We start from the raw sequence: 17,845 nt of genomic DNA, 5'->3' as shown, positions 1-17,845 counted from the left end.
GGAAAAAAATCTCTCTCTCTCTCTCTCTCTCTCTATCTATCTATCTATCTATCTATCTATCTATCTATATATATATATATATATATATATATATATATATATATATACACATAGAGAGAGAGAGATATATAGATAGATAGATACACACCTATGTTGCTGTCATCAGCTAGTGAAAATCTGACAGGATTTTGACTAGTCCATCTTCTCATGTGGGATTCTGATATTTTATTTGCAAAAGCATTTACTTTGAGACCGTTGCTCAGTCCAACTGCTAGAATAGTGTGCAAGTGAGTAGGGAAGCTGGCCAGCATCTTTGTATAGATCTTTTTCAGGGAATGCTTTGGCAAGGAATTAAGAAAATACTGAGAGCCTACATGATGGGATAGACTTGTCCAAAATCTCAGTTTTTAAATACCTGCTGTAAGTGCAACATAGGAAAATTGTAAATTATAGTCCATTTTACTCTGGATGGAATGTACGCATTTTATTTTTTTTGCGATTGTAGTCCTTTAACAAAACTTATTTTCATGCAAAAAGGATAAGGATTAAAGTAATGTTCCATTAATTGTATTTATTACTGGAAATGTCAACTATCACTATAGTGGTCCAAGATAAGTTTAATTATATCCTTTTTATTTGAGCCTACTAGTGTAATGTGGTCAGGTGAAGTGTTAGACAAGACCTGAAGAACAAAAGTATATTGGTCATGCGTGCTGTACTAGGAAAGGTAACCTACCATGCTTCAGTTTTTATATATCTGGTTCTGTGACTCTCTCTCTTAAAGGAATCATCAGGCAATATTACTCTAAATCTGATTTATTTACCTGGTGCTTTCTCCAGTCCCTTGCAGCTGTCCGTCCCATGCTGACAGCTCCATTCGCAGCTGCCAGCCCGGGGTCCCCGCATGGTGCCTGATGATTCCTTTAAGGTGCCCACTAATGGTCCAATCTTTTTTTGTCACATATATTGCCGTTTCTGAGTAATATAAGTGACTGCCCAAAGTATCCATTCAATATATTCACCCAGTTTTCTCTTTACTACATAGATCTGGTAAGATTGGACAAAAAGCATTGGATCATTAGTGGCTACCATAAATGGAACTGAATACTTAATGCCAGATTTGTAAATAGTGAACCATATACACAGGAAGACTCATCCCTACTTCACAAGCGTTTGGGTGTGTCCCCATTGGTTTTTCCTATCTGTTGCGGAAATTACCTCTCATACATTGTTATGATGTCTGATATACAGGAACACACTATTTACTTTTTCTGTTGTGTAAACAGAGTAGGATTCCATCTAAAACTGTACAGATATGTATACATGACTGTCATGATGATGCCTACAAAACAGGAAATTCTTAAGTTGAACATTAAGTTTATGTTTCCTAGTGATCATGTTTTATTCTTTTAGATAACTAGTAAAAACAATGGGTTTGCCTGTGTATTTAAGCAATAACTTTATGAAAGCTCTAAACTGTATTTAAACTGTATCCACATCTACTAAATTGATGCACTGCTTATTATTAGAAGCTAAGATACAGGAAAAGTAGGGAAATTCAAAAAGGTTTGTGTATTAAATTGAATATATATATATATATATATATATATATATATATATATATATATATATATATATATATATATATATATATATATATATTAAAAATTCTTTGTGATATGATCAGAGGTGTGGTTGGGGAAACTGAAAGGTGTCTCCCTTTCTTAGGTCAAAAAGTTGGGAGCTACGTGTATAGCATGAGCAGCACACTGAGGTGTGACTTTGTGATCTGCAGCCCTTCACCCGACTTAATTTAGGCCACAGGGTTTCAAAAATGTAAACAAGCAGCATCATACAACCTACCTTACACTCACTCTAGTGCAGGGGTGCTCAATAGGTCAATCGCGATCTACCGGTAGATCGCGACCGCCTATTTGGTAGATCGTGGCCTCTTGGCCGCATCTTGTTAAATATAGCCGCGCGTGTTCTCTGTGTCGTGCTGCAGCTGTCAGAATCTGCTTCCGAGCGAAGCAGCGCTGATGGGAGAGGCGCGGCTAAACAGAGGCGTGGCTGGAGGGGGAGAGGAGCCAATTGAGCAGCGCTGATGGGAGAGGCGTGGCTGGAGGGGGAGAGGAGCCAATTGAGCAGCGCTGATGGGAGAGGCGTGGCTGGAGGGGAAGAGGAGCCAATTGAGCAGCGCTGATGGGAGAGGCGTGCCTGGAGGGGGAGAGGAGCCAATTGTGAGCGTCTTCTCTCCCTCCTCTGTGATGGTCAAGCGTTGTGGCCACGCCTCCCCCTTGTCACGCGGGCTTCTACCACCGCATCCATTTTTGGAAGGACTGGACTGGAGACTGGAGAGCGGAGGAATTGCATTGCTGCCAAGGTGGGGAATAGAATTATGGTGCTGGTGGGTCGGGTCGGGTCGCGCTGCAGGTCGGGGCCAATTAGTTTACTGTGGGGCTGCAGGGGGAAGGGGATTTAGTTATTATTCATAGAAGCCATGCGGGGGGAGGGGAGGGAGGGCTGTGGGTGGCAGGGGGTTTAACTGAGCTTAATGTGGGCACCCCTAGTTGAGGGAAGGATTGCTGCCAAATATGCTGGGGTGGGGAGGGGGGTTAATGTCACTGTGTGGGGGTACATTTGTGGGGAAATCCTCTGCCAATGAGATTGCCTGTGTGGGGAAATCCTCTGCCAATGAGATTGCCTGTGTGGGGAAATCCTCTGCCAATGAGATTGCCTGTGTGGGGAAATCCTCTGCCAATGAGATTGCCTGTGTGGGGAAATACTCTGCCAATGAGATTGCAATGTGTGGGGAAATCCTCTGCCAATGAGATTGCAATGTGTGGGGAAATCCTCTGCCAATGAGATTGCAATGTGTGGGGAAATCCTCTGCCAATGAGATTGCAATGTGTGGGGAAATCCTCTGCCAATGAGATTGCAATGTGTGGGGAAATCCTCTGCCAATGAGATTGCAATGTGTGGGGAAATCCTCTGCCAATGAGATTGCAATGTGTGGGGACATCCTCTGCCAATGAGATTTGTGGTCGTCCCATGCTAAACTTAGCATTTATAATGTTGTTATATGACTATACAAGACTTGTATAGTAATATACCAGCATTATTAATGCTAAGCTCAGTATTTGAAATGTTGGTAGATCTCCTGGCCTCGGCGAATTTTAAAGTAGCTCGCGAGCCGAAAAAGTGTGGGCACCCCTGCTCTAGTGTTTACCCAGACATCTCTGTCAATATGCTTTAGGCCTGGAACCCACTAGGAGCGCTTTTCTGAGCGCTTTGTGATTTGAAAAGCTCTTGCTAATGTAATGCTATGGGTGTGATCCCTCTTGAGGGATGTGATTTTTATAAAAATCCTCATAGCATTGCAGTAGCTAGCTTTTTTCACATCACTAGCGCTTAGAAAAGGCTTTTAGTGGGTTTGAGCCCTTACAGTGAGTTAGGCCCAGTGCACACCGAGCGGATTTGGATGCGATCCGCCGGCCGCTTCCGCCTGTAAAGTAGCCTCCTGCTGCACGTTTGCAGTTTGCTAAAAACCTCAAACCGCCGTTGTGCACCAGCCCATTGAAATACAGTAGCCAAGCGGATTTACAGGTGGATGCGGCCGGCGGATCGCATCAAAATCCGCTCGGTGTGCACTGGGCCAAATCTCTGAAATCCGCACCAAAAACCGCTAGCGTTTTGTAGATCTGCTAGCGGTTTTGGTGTGCACTGGGCCTTACTGGAAAAGGTGCCTTGTGTGGCTATTAGCTGTTACTGAGATGTGAGTGATTACTCCCAAATTGAATGCAAAGCGGACATAGAGTAAATATGCATTTTTCCTCTGTACTTGGATATTTGCTGTGCAAAAAGGCCCTAACATTTCAGTGTAGTATCACATAGATGAAATGTTGTTTTACTGATTTGAGAATACAATTCAACAATTAATTGCAAATGAAAAGTGTGGCCAGCATAACCTTCAAACAAATACAAACCTTGAACTCATTTTAATCAGTTTTCTCTGCGCATTTAAATCAGATTAAGAAACTGAAAAATGATCCTCATCTGTTGAACCTGCATTATATCATCAAGCTGTTACAATTATAGACCAGGCCAGAAATGTATATTTATTTTACTAATGTACTTAAATCAGACCAGTTGCGTCCATATTTTTCTTAGACGAAATATAAATGTGGATAATTTTGTTAAATGTAAATTCTCTGTTGCCCTGACAAAACACAACTTTCTAACGCCACTACCTTTTTGTTATTATATTTGGTTTTGATTCGGTTAATGAGTTGTATGCGGATTAAAATATACTAGAAGTGGGAACTATGCACAGTACTTCTGAGCCAGCAGCATAATCTGCAGGTTGTGATATTTCTAGTGTGTAGATGTGCCCTTCCTTTGTGTGGCACACAGGACATCATGCAACTTGCACACGTCTGTTGCTTAGGAGGTTGGTTCTAGCAGTTTTGGAACTTGTTTGGGCACCATTGGATGCTACACAAAGGCTACACAAAATGGGAGCCCAAATGGTGCAGAATGTCACAACAGTGATAAAATGGTGAAGATGATAATTGTGGTACTCACAAAGGAAGGTCGCAGGCGGACCAACCACTGTAGGCAGGTGGAGATGTACAATTCTGACTCCACTCAGGGGTCCAGTGGGCACTGTAAAAAAAAAAAAAAAATCTTTGTAGAAAAACTCTAGATGGTTATTGAGGTGGTAAAAACACTCCTGACCAAATAGAACACCCCTCCAAAAGGAGGGGGTGGGTAACACAAAGGGGAAAAGAGGCGCCAAAGATATGATAAAATTACGTTAGAAACAGCTAAAATGAAAAAAGTGAGGCTTACATCAATGAAGACAAATTTGTATAATAAACTAGAAATTTTCATTTGCACTGGCAACGTGTTTTGTGGGGCTGTGCCCACTTCCTCAGGCTCAATATAGTGCTAAAGTAGTAATAAGCCTAAGCAAAAGGCGCCTTTTGCTTAGACTTTTTTGGCGCTGTACGGCCTGAGGGAATTACCAGTGCAAATTAATGTTCGTTGTTTATTATACGAATTTGTCTTCATTGAGGTTGGCCACCTCACACTTTTTCCATCCAACATTTTTTTTCGTTGTTTCTAACGCAAATTTATCATACCTTGGGCGCATCTTTTCTCCTTTGAATTTGTGGAAGAGTTGTGGCTTGTTCCCACCCGGTGTTTATTTTATATGCTCTAATTCACTAAGGCTGCTACCGCATGGCATGCTGAAATTACCGACTAGTGAGGTAAATTACTGACTTGTGCTGTAAATAACCTCAATACATGTCAGTAAATGTCAATTCACAAAGATTAGAGCATGCAGTAAAACCAAGTGAGATGTTCAGTATTTATTTCCCAGGCTACAGCTGTCGGTAACTAACAATTAGCATTCGATAAAATGTTACAGGCAAAGGTGCCAGCCAATAGCAGGAGCCACCCCATCCTGCTACTTCCTCCATTGGTGCCAATATACTGTCCGGTGGGACAAGTTTCTCTCCCAGACAGCAGAGGTACAGGAAACGGGTTCCCCTGCAGCCCTTTAGTTACCCTTTAGTTTCCCTTTAGTTTCCTGCTCCAAGATCAACTAGTGAAATCATCCAAGCTTGATGTATTATGTTTATATAAAGGCCAGCTAAACTGAGGCTATTAAAAAAAAAAATGTTGAGGAAGATGATATGGACTCAGAGGTGACATGTAGATCTACAGGGATACCTCTTACTTATGTAATGTTGTCACTGCACGGAGATAGATCGGATTCCAGCATGAAAACAGAGGCAGACCTAGCAGGATCGTATGAAGCTTTATGCGCTGCAATATATAGATATAATATACCTAACAAAAGTCTGGGTACAAATCTAATATCCAATACCATCAGGGTATATAAAAGAACTAGGAAACTGCTCGGTGAATCGGTACGCTATATTTAGTTTAGTTCCCCCCCCTTTGGGGTAATAACAACTTACCAGAGCTAAATTCTATTCCGGATATAGCCTTCCGGTATAAACATAATATTAAATATCTTTCACAATTATACTCAGATGGGGTTTTTAAAAATTTCCTAACTCTTAGATCTGAGTTTGGTCTTCCCAAACATGCATTATTTCGATTCTTCCAGCTAAGACATGCTCTGAAAACCCAAATTGGACTAGAAAATGTAGTATTACTTCCTTCAGAATTGGAAAAACACCTCCTAAATAAAAACAGAACCAAGCAGATCTCTACTCTTTATAATTTCTTAATGACACACAATACCTCCTATAAACCATACGCTATCAGAGAGAAGTGGCTAGCAGTTGATCCTACTATAACCCAGGAACACTGGGCAGAACATGTGGACTGTTATGCTAAAACGGTTATAGCCTCTCAGGACAAACTTATAAACGTTAAGTGGTTTCATCTGGCATACCTTTCTCCACTGAGACTATCCAAAATGAGTCCCTTGTCAAATGACAGATGCTTTAAGGCTACTTGCACACCAAGACGTTGCGTTAGGTGCTACGTTAAGGCCGCATAACGTGCAGCTAACACAACGTATGGTGCTGCAAGAGCCGACGGTAGAGTGAGCCGCGTTAGGCGGCTCGATTCCTATAATGTCTCCCTGATTGGCCAGCGGGACCACGTGATGCGGAGCGAGACACTCCGCATCACGTGGTCCTCTCCGCCCCCCACTGCGCATGTGCAAACAGTCTAACGCGGCTATAGCCGCTCCAACGCCGTAGCATGCTGCACTTTGCAGAGAACGTGCAGCGTTACATGTAACGCAACGTGGGCTGTGTGAACAGCCCACTTGTGTTACATTGCTGTGTGTTGGGGGAGCGTTACAGGCGCACTAACGTGCGCCTGTAACGTCTTGGTGTGTAAGCAGCCTAAATGTAAATCCACCAATGCTGATTTTGTACATTGTACATGGTCCTGTCCTGTGGTCAATCATTACTGGAAGTCTGTGATGCATTTTATAAGAGACTCTTTGAATCTACCAGTCACACTGGATCTAAAACTTTGCTTATTAGGCATCACGGGAAACATTCCCTGCTCCAAATACCAACTGTCCCTAATCCGTATCCTACTCTTCTACGCTAGAAAATGGATAATTCCCAAATGGAAACATCCCACTGCCCCCACTTTGTTCAATTGGAAAAAACTGGTTAACGACGCCCTCCCCCTATATAAGCTTACATATCAATCAAGAAATCAATACCAAAAATTTGATAAAATATGGGACAGATGGGTAAAAGCCATAAATACTATCATACCCAATCTTGATATCACCGCCTCGGTACAAGACCTTGTGCAAGTGTAACTTCTTTCATAATTATAGATGCTAAAGCTGTATCAAACACTATTTTGATTATATGTATACCCTTGACTTACGTACAACTTATTTATTTCATTTTACCAACTCGTATGATGTGTATACATATATATGTGTATATGTGTCTCTGAGTCACGTCACGATAACACCACTGACTGCTATAATCAAGCTGAATTGTTGATTTATTTTTATTTTGTTCTTTGTTGAAAATTCAATAAAAATTATCTTTAAAAAAAAATGTTGTCACTGCACAGAAGTTGGAGAACATCACATAGCAGAATGCAGCTTGCCACTGAGTCTAACTACTGTTTACCAAATAGGTCTTGGTGAAATGAAGCCATGCTATTCAGGAAATAACTACTACCGTACCTGTGAAAATCCGACCTGACTTTTTTTCTTTTTATAGTGAACAGCCAGTTTTGAATTGAAGCCATAGTGTTTATTGGTAACAGACCCTAAAGACCTGCTAGGAAGCGTTTCAGAGCAGTGTAGAGATCCATATAAGTAAAGGGAAGTAGTTGAAAAATTCTTGTCGAATGTTTGTGAGGCATTGTGACGTGATTGTCAGTCTGTGAACACGTCCTGCAGGGATGGTCAGTGCATGTTCACACATAGGCACTGTAAGAATGCTGAACACATTAGCCTTGTTCACACACTGACATTTAAAAATGCTTTAGAACACAGATTTTGGTGTTAATCAGGTCACACTATGCCAGATTGGGTAGCATTCCCGATGTGCTGTACCGTCTCTGCTGGTCCCCTGGAAGTACTCTGGCTACGGAATGGAAGTGTGCCAAATTCTTGGAAATGGCAACACATTAGCTACCTGTTAATTGCCGCGCAGCTCAGACATATCCATCGTGCTATTGGAAAGGACATTCCCTCTTGTGCAAATTTACTGTGTGAATGGACCCATAGGAAGATGTGGGTCTGTGCAACATTTCTTTGGCTCTGCCACCTCCCGCTCTGGGTAACGGTCTGGCAGGAGACGTGGTGTGATGCTGCCATTATGTTGCATTTGTGTGTCTGTGTCCATTACTCCTATTGCCCTTGTTGCAGCTCTGCCATTCTTCCTCATGCAGCATTTGCCTAGTGCATAAAAAGCCTCTCTCAGCTGGCATCTTATGGTGCAGGGTTTTCACTGTTTTTCACGTGTCAGTTAAGTATTGTTTATGCATGTCAATTTGTTTCATTAATACATCATTTTCAATTTTATTTTTTTATTTCAGTGGCAAAATGACAACAGAAAAGAGTTTAGTGGCTGAGGCAGAAAGCCCTCCTCAGGAACAAAAGCAAGAAGGAAAGGCACAGGAGGAGGCTGGAGCCTGCAAAGCCAACTCTGAGGAACCCAAAACAGAGGAAAAGCCAGAGACTGAGCAGACACAGGACTCGCCATCTACTGCTTCACCCAGCACCCGCAAGAGTAAGGACAGAAATTCTGAAGGAAAGGGACTATCACGCCTTTTCTCATCCTTTCTAAAGAGGCCAAAATCTCAGGTAACAGAAGAAGGTAAAGACGGTCAGCCAACAGAGAAGGGTGATGGAGACCAGAAGGAAGCGGATGAAGGACTAGGGGAGCAGCTGGATGATGAAGTGTTCTTGAAAGCTCCTATTGCAGCACCGGAACCAGAACTAAGAACTGATCCTTCATTGGATCTCCATTCCCTGAGCAGTGCAGAAACACAGGTGAGATCTATTTGTATTCAGAAGCGCGGAATGCTTTCTTTTGGAACATTGAAGGTATCTTCATGCTATACCTGTTGAGTTGCGCATCCTGAGCAATAGGAACGCAATGGGGACTGTGCTCCACTGTATGCATTGCATCACACTGGCAACATGCGATGCATACAGTGTAAAATCTAGTCCGTAGACCTGTGATTGTTACCACATGAATCGGCCAGTAACAACCAGCATGCTGCACATTATTACAATGGAAATCCCCGCAAAAGCACCAGCGTGGAAGGGTCCTTGTCTAATGAATTTGTTTTGTCCGTTGCACCACAATGCAATGGACATGGTGTGAAAGGACCCTTATGTTTTTATTGTAATATTCAGAAAAATCAAAGGAGATTAAGCCACCAACTTTTGCATAGCCTAATTTTCTTTAGTACGGGAACAGAAATGTGAAGCAGACAGTGCATGGGAAAACAGAATCCATTATGATGCAAATGTTTGAACCTACCCATTGGAAAACATAAGCAGTGCATTTGTACATGGTTATAGTTCAATGCGCAAAATGAGACCATAAATTGAAACCATTATTTCTGTTCAGCTCTATACATTGCTGAGGTTAATGGCAAACAATGTTTCAACGTTTTCATCTTCCTATTGTGTAAATTCTGCAATAAAAAAAACCAAAAACTTACGTAACTATGGAAAGGGAAGGCTCTAGGACTAGGTCTATAGAACCTTTTCATTCCTCTCATGGTCCCAGTGTTCCAGTGCTGTCATCCCCGTTAGCAGAATTTTAACCGATCAGTTGAGTAGGAAGCTTTGCATGTCTTCAGGAGCTTAAGTGCTCCCGAAGACGGGCGGCTCCGTACTGCAACTGCTTGAGCGTGCTCTCTTGCGTGCTCACGCGTGCGCAGTACAGAGCCGCCCACCTCCGGGAGCACTCGGGCTCCTGAAGACTTCCAAAGCTTCCCATGGCAGCAGATTGGAATCAGGTGACAGTGCTGGAATGAGGAGACCCTCTCCATAGGTAAGTATTTGGTGCTTTTTGTTTTAGTCTTAACTTCAATTGACATAGACTTTAACAGACTGCCAGAGGGTAACAGAGCTGCTGACAGTCACTTAATGCAGGTGTGGAATAGACGTAAGAATTGTTCCCGCTTTGTGCAGCTAATCCTTCATGCAGTTAGAAAAAACATTTGTGTAGTCTGTTCTGAAGCCAAAGTCAAGGTTCCGCGTCACTCTCCCCTCTTCCATCCACCTATTTTCAATAGTCATTCAATAGGTCTCTTCATTCTGTAGACACTATTTAATGTTAGCATCACATGTGACTGGTACAAGGACAGCTGGGATGTCCAGAAAGAAAGAGGGACCAAGGGGATTGTCCCTGCAAAACAGGGACAGTTTGGAGCTATGAACTTTGTCTTCTTAAACATATGCGTAATATGTCAGCGCTTTATAAATACAATAAATATAGCTGGTGAGGCTAGAGTGTCTAGAGGCCAGTCTACAGATGATAGGGCTTGTGCTTGCTAGCCTACTATCACCAGCATAGTGCACCAGCTGTAACTTTTTTTTGCTGGGTTCTTTTAGCCAGCTCAGGAAGACAGAAAGGACGAACAAGATCAAGACGGAGATCCTGAGGACGGAGAGGAATCTGTTAAAGGAAACAAGGAACACGAATCTACTAAAGCGGAGGCAGAAGTAAAGAGCCCACAGAAAGTGGTCAAGAGATCACCCAACATGCGCTGCAAGGTGTCTCTTCTTGATGACACCTTATATGAGTGTGAACTGGAGGTGAGTGTTATTGCATATACTATGTCCTTAAATATATTTAGTGACTATCATCATGTGTACTTACCTTCTCCACTTCCCCTGAGTAAACCGTGAAGAATGCATCTGAGCAGCTTTAGGCTCTCATTCACACTGGGGCATTTTCATATGGATTTTTGTGCTGTGCTGATTGGCGGCGTTCAGCATAGCGCTGCAGCACATGTCATCTATGGGATTACTTACACTGCAGTGATTATGGCACAATTGCGATTTCTGACAATCGCAAACGCACTGCATGCAGCATCTTCCGAGCAATTGCGTTGTGATTCTCATTTAGCGGAATGAGAATCACAAAACACAATCACAGCAAAATCGCCAAAACATCTTAATACAAAATCACAATCACATTTTTGACCGGGCCTTATTTTTTTAGCCTACTTCTTTGCACAACTACCATTTGTTCAGCATTACTAACTTTGACCCTAGAGGGAGATGAACACTGGAGGGTCATATTATATTTACACACAACTGCTGCTTTGGACTTACATGCACACATTTCCACCTATATAGACTGATATATTGTAACAAAGCAGAAAAGAGAATCTGAAAAAGGTACGCTGCAATAAGAAAGAGGTTGATGTAGTTACACCATTTTGTTGAGAAACTGCTTTGTATATTGTGTATAATAGTTTCAAAAGAATGTGAGATCATTGTAATTGTATAGTGGTACCAATACCTTTATGACAGTACTGTTGATACCGTTAACAATGATTTTTGTTTTTCTTTTCACAATAGAATTAAGTTAAATATAATCAGTTTACTGATAGCCAGGCTAGTTCCCACGCTGTTTTGTGGTTTGTACATCATATTGCGCCAAGATTACTTCTACTCCAACACAGCAGCCTGTTCTGAGTTTTTTGGTCTATAGCTAGGATGTAGAATCTGCATAAAAGTATAGTTACTGGCATAAAAGTGTAGTTCAGTAGACTGACCTTAGATCTTAGTGCACAGTAAAGGGGCCCATACACTGAGCCGATTAGCGGCCAATCGTTCGATCGCAAATCGATTGATCGATTTCAATTGATTTCGATCGATTTCAATTGATCTGACATGCTGGAAAATCTAGGTCGATCTGTTGAGATTGCTTATCATTTTGCATTGGACCTAAAAAAAAAAAAAAAAATGCCATCAGATTGATTTTCAATAGATTTCATATTAAAATCTATTGGAAATCTGTTCCTAGTAAAAAATGTTCCTAAATGCATCAGATAGGTCAGAAATCTAATGATCTATCTGCTGCTAATCTAACGAGTGTATGGCCACCTTTAGCCCTTGTTCACACAGGCAGCTGCTGGCGTTCATTCACTGCTTTGTGAACCTGCCAGGTGCTTACAAGTTAGGACAGTTAGGAGGCACCCATCTAAAGGCTGCCATACACTGGTCAATTGCCACCAGATCGACCAGCAGATAGATCCCTCTGTGATCAAAACTGATCAAAGAGGGATCTATTGGCTGCTTACACTGCAAACAGATTTTGAATCGATCTCGACTATGAAACTGATTCACAATCTGTGGAGCTGCCGCTAATATGCCGCCCCATACCCCCCCCCCGCATACATTACCTGATCCGGCCAGTGCGAGTCCCCCGGTCTCCGCTGTCTCTTCTCCGCGCTGGGCTCCAGCTTCACTTTACTTCCTGTCCGGGTAAGTTCAAACAGTAGAGGGCCTACTGGAGCCCAGCGGAGAAGGAACAGTGGGGATACGCGCCCGCCGGATCAGGTAGTGTATTGCCACTAACGTCAGTCGTCGGACATTCGAACGTCGCTATTGACGCACTCCCGACCCGCCGGCGATTGAGCGAAATCTTCCGTGCAGACAGATCGACAAGAACGATTTATTTCGGACGGAAATCAATTATTCGGTCAGCGTTTGCGCAACGATTTCACAGCAGGTTTGATCACAGTGATCGAATCTGCTGTATATCGGCGGGAAATAGTATAAGTGTATGGGCAGGCTTTGCTGCTATGTAACTGCACCACTTGTCAAATTCTGACATGCATGTATTTACAAACGTGGTCATTTGTCCGCTGCGGTCAGGATGCACTTGCTGGATGGCAAGAGTGCAGTTCAACAGTCCATGTGAAAGAAACTTAGTTGGTGTTAGCAACTTATTACAAACAGCAGAGGTGTGAATAAAGCTTCTGAAGTGTCACTTGAAGTAGCCTTGAATCTGGGAAGAAGTTACTTAATGAAGCCCATAGCGGACTAGATTATTTCCTGGGAGATGAGAGGTCCTGTCATGGAAGGCACCCTGAGGACAACGAGCAGCATCTGGACACTCAGCAGGAGGTAATCTAGGCCACCACGGGCTTCATTCAATTTTTTTTTCCTTAATTCAGTGGTGCTTTTAATGCCATTCCATGACACCCAGTATTTTCAGTAGCATAGTTGCTGTCTTCCGCAGTATTCCAGAGTATGTTATAACCAAGGGGGAAAACAAAATGATTAATTGATTGCAATAACTGATGAGTGTGGATATTTTTATTTAGCATACACTGGCGGTCTCTTTTCATGTATTACTAAATGCATACCTTCCTTTCTTTGGTTATAGGAGATGTTGTGGATGATCTCTGACTCCCAACCTGGTATGCTTGTCTGGGTATGGAGGGATGGTGGGGTTTTTGTTCACTCCTTTTGTTTTGCTTGCATAAAACACAACTCTTCTCGGATGGGTGAAAGTTGCATCTAACTTCTTGTGGCGTTAGTTTAGGTGTTAGTTTATTTTCTCACATATGACTTCACCATGACACTTGGGTGATCACTAAGCTTTCTGAATTTGTCTTCTATATTGTTGATTTATTCATTTTGGTTGTTTTATTTTAGGGCCTTGATTACTGATTGAATTGTTCTCCTTGAAATAAGGATCCATGAGTGATCCTGAAACGCTGTAATTTGGATTCTGAATATTTACTAAATTTGGTGTATTCATATTTGCATGTTTGGCAGAACATTGACTGTATCTAAGTGATATGGTGACACCGTGCAGACTTCTGCTTGAAGCCCCCACATCAGTTTTTCGTGGCTGGTTTACTAGTTGTGCACAGTTTCCATGACCTTATTTCAGCTCTGTCTGCACAATACATTTTAATCCTGGGTCCACAGTTGGCCACAGAGGTATAAATAAATGATTTACATTGCTCACTTATGACAATTAGAAATAAGCCCTTTGCCCTTGGATGTAAGGTATTATAATGGAATCGATGATGATAAAATGTGAAAACATGTGAAATAATAATGGTGACATAGTGGTTAGCACTACAAGTTTGCAGGTTTCCCATTTCAAATTTGGGCCAGGATTGTATCTACATTGAGTTTGTATGCTCTCCCTGTGTTTACTTGGGTTTCTTTCAGGCACTCTGGTTTCCACCCACATCCTAAAAACATACTGATAAGTTAAATGTCTTTACCCAAATTTGGCCTTAGACTATGATGGACATGTCTATTGTAGGGATTAGATGGTGAGCTCCTCTGATGGATAGTTAGTGAAATGTAATGACTATATATTCTGTAAAGCTCTGTAGAAGATGTAAATGAGGGATAAAAATAAATTATAAAAATAAATACTTGGACAGTGATAATGGCTTTAATTCACAAGGCATTACTGCATGCAGTAATGCAGTAAAATGCTGATTTTACCAAACATCTTAGCAAATGTTAATTCACTAAGGCTGTTACTGCATGGCAAGTTGAAATTTCCAATCACTGAGGTAAATTATCGACTTATGCGCAAATACCTCAACATATGCCAGTAAATGTCATTTCACAAACATTAGAGCATGCGTAAAGCCAAGTGAGATGTTCAGTATTTAAGACCAGCTCTGATCTGTTGTAGACTTGCTATCAGCATGGGGATAACATTGACAGACTAAAGCAGAGACCCAGTAAGAAGAGCCTCCCCATCCTGCTACATCCTCCATTGGTGCTATTATGCTGTCTGGTGGGTCAAGTTTCTCGTCTCCAGGCAGCAGAGAAGAGAGCTGGCACAGAAAGAGGTTTCCCCTGCAGCCCTTTAGACAGTAACCCTTTAGACTTCTACTCTTAAGATACAGAGGAGCAACTGGTGAAATCATCCAAGCATGGTGTGTCTTTTATGTTTATTGGACATGTTCTGAGGGACTAGAAGGGGACCTGCAGGTCTAAAAGGATACTGGGGATGCGTTTTACAATTGTAATGCTGTCACTGCACAGAAGTGGGAGAAAGTCACTGTAACAGAACACAGACCTACTCCACAGATGGTTCTACTGTTAACCGAGCAGGTCTTGGTGACTTGAACCCATGTTTTTCGGTAAATATTCAAACTTCTATTGCACCTGTGAAAATCTTTGTGAATTCGGAATTAGAACGAATGCGGTATTTCACCAGCCTGATTTTTTTTTTTTTTTTAAATGTGTAGCCCTTTGTGCCAATGAATTGCTTACAGCCTTGAGGAGGGTGGTGACAAATGGTGGTACTGGTTGTTGAGAATGACTGTTCCATCTGAGCAAGTGCCCATATGGAATTTGCGCTGTCTGTTAAAGAGGGTCATGAGTTAGGATGTGTGGACAGTCCATGAAATAGAATACTGTTCCAGCAGTTTCATGTAGATATATAAAAACAAGCTCCTGTAGGGTTAAAGGGTCACTTAAGCCAACGTAAAAAAAATACTTTTACTCACCTGGGGCTTCTACCAGCCCCCTGCAGCTGTCCGGCGCCCACGTAGACTCGCTCCGACTTTCCTGGCCCCTCGCCGGCAGCCACTTCCGGCAACAGGAGCCGACAGGCCGGGAATGCGAGCGATTCTTCGGGTTGCTGGACGCAATAGCAGTATAGAGGGCGCTATTGCGTCCAGGAACGCGAAGAATCATTCGCTTCCCGGCCTGTCTGCTCCTGACGCCGAAACCGGAAGTGGCTGCCGGCGGGGCCAGGAGCATCGGAGCGAGTCTACGTGGGCACCGGACAGCTGCAGGGTGCTGGTAGAAGCACCAGGTGAGTAAAAGTCATTTTTTACGTTGGCTTAAGTGTTCCTTTTAATGAGAGAATCTCCTCTAAACACTCACATCCAGCGAGCAGCTGCCACCCGGTGAGTATACATCGCTGGATGTGAGTGTTTAGAGGAGATTCTCCTGTTAACCCTACAGGAGCTTGTTTAAGGCGGGAGACAGATATTTGCCCTCGAGCAAATTGTGCCTTGACAAAGGGGGCCATACGTGGCTCCGAAACATTGGCTATATGTTTTATTTATAACTAATAAAGATTCAGATTGGATGTGTCAGCTCTTTTTGATTTGAACTTGTGTACAGTGTTCTTGAAATGGATCTGCGGTATTATTACAGCAGCTTTACTTCATCTCTACAAGTGAAGTGAAGATGCAGACATGAATATTTGATAATTTCTTATTCTTTCTTTGTATTGTTTCTTATTATTAATAAAGGCAAGATAAGCCCTGATACATATCCAGTGTATTTTTTCCCTGTGACTCTTGTGACCTTTACAACATCAACCCCACAGCCTTTCTGTTTTCCTTATGATGTGCTGGGCTCATTGCACCGTTCCATGTACATCTCCTTCCGACAGTGCAATTACCGCCAGAAAATCAGATTGTTCTGTTGTCTGTATCTGTAAGTGAGGTGCAACATCCTGCTCTGATACATCTCATGTCTAAACATTTCTGTTGTCAGAGTGATTTGTTTTGTTCCTGCTTACAGAGGCTGCAAATCCCTTTAAGTCTGACAGCAGCTGTCCATCCATTTACTAATCAGTTTATTTCTTGATTTGTATTTTATTTTATTTTTGCTCCCTAGTCTGAAATCCATTGCTCTGGGGACTTGCTCTTATATATAATATTTTTCAGTCCCTTGCCTCTTGTGTTAGCTGCACAACCTTCAAGAGCTTCAATTAGTCTTAGTTTCCAAGAAAGTACAAACGAGTGAGGTTAAGTAGAAATGCAAGCTATTGAGCCCCTAATATCCTCTGGCAATCCAGCTGCTACAATTCAAGCAGATGGAAGAGGCAGGTGTTTCCTTTCAGTGTTTGGGACAATCTAGACTTTTTTTTTTTTTTTTTTTTTTTTTTTAGTTTGTGGCAAAATGCTGATCTTAGTGTTGTTAAAATTAGAACTGTACATTATGATCAACACAACAGAAGATTGTTTTCTGCTAGAATAGTGGATATTCTGTCTCGTATCAGAATACATTTTAAAACTGTTCAGCCCTTGCTGTTTCCATAAATAAAAGAGCAGCTATTCTAATGCAAATGTTTGAATCAAAATATCATGCATCAATGAGCTAGCCCCAGCTAGTTAACCACTTAGTCCTGGGAGGGTTGTATGTGATACTCAAACACTGAATTTCTAGTGCAGGGTGAGGCCGTTTGTTGTTAAACAAACATTTTCACTTTGGTTTTTTTATGTCCAACTAGCGGTACCTTGAGGAAAATGGATAAAAACATTTTCACAAATTTCACCGGGTACTTCAAAAGAATGCAGTTTATACTGTACTTGCCGCTTATTTAGGTTGGAATATGAAATAGAATGTTATAAGAATTTTTACAGCTAAAGGAAGCTTATGGACCTATGTTTAGTTGAAAATCTTGAACCTGGGCTGAAGCGCTTCTAAGGGCTGGTGCATACCAGAGTGGTTCGTTTTATCCACAAACGCAAACTTGGGGGGCTGCAGCATTTTTTAGATTTCTGAGACGTTTTTGCCTCAATGTTAAAGTATAGGAAAGTGGAAATCCGCTCTGAAAAATGCTAGATCAGAGCGGTTTTCCAGGGGTTTTTGTTACAGTAGCTGTTCAGTAACAGCTTCACTGTAACAATATTTGTAATCTACACAAAAACGCTCCAAAAAACGCTAGGCATGTTTAGAAAACCTCTGTAAACAGGCCTAGAATGGCTCAGAAATCTGCTTCAAAAACCTCTAGCGTTTTGCAGATCTGCTAGAGGTTTTTGGTGTGCGCTGGCCCTGTGTGCATATGTACTGAAAGCATTCTTGCCTCACATAGAAATGATTTCTGTGTCTCCA

General features: G+C 42.0%; 1 protein-coding gene across 18 annotated transcripts in view; it reads left to right on the top strand.

The window, feature by feature from the left end:
* The window catches only part of EPB41 (erythrocyte membrane protein band 4.1), a 228,181-nt gene that overhangs the window by 125,721 nt on the left and 84,615 nt on the right, over positions 1 to 17,845 (top strand). For all 18 annotated transcript variants that reach the window (XM_068269163.1, XM_068269169.1, XM_068269168.1 and 15 more), the window contains exons 2-3: positions 8,569 to 9,025; positions 10,604 to 10,807. In XM_068269163.1, the coding sequence (XP_068125264.1) occupies positions 8,569 to 9,025; positions 10,604 to 10,807 (661 nt within the window). The remainder of the gene's footprint in view (positions 1 to 8,568; positions 9,026 to 10,603; positions 10,808 to 17,845) is intronic.

The sequence above is a fragment of the Hyperolius riggenbachi genome, chromosome 2 (genome assembly GCF_040937935.1).
Source record: "Hyperolius riggenbachi isolate aHypRig1 chromosome 2, aHypRig1.pri, whole genome shotgun sequence".
In the NCBI taxonomy this organism is placed as follows: Eukaryota; Metazoa; Chordata; class Amphibia; order Anura; family Hyperoliidae; genus Hyperolius; species Hyperolius riggenbachi.
Note: the sequence above shows the minus strand (reverse complement) of the source record. Positions and strands in the feature narration are given on the sequence as shown.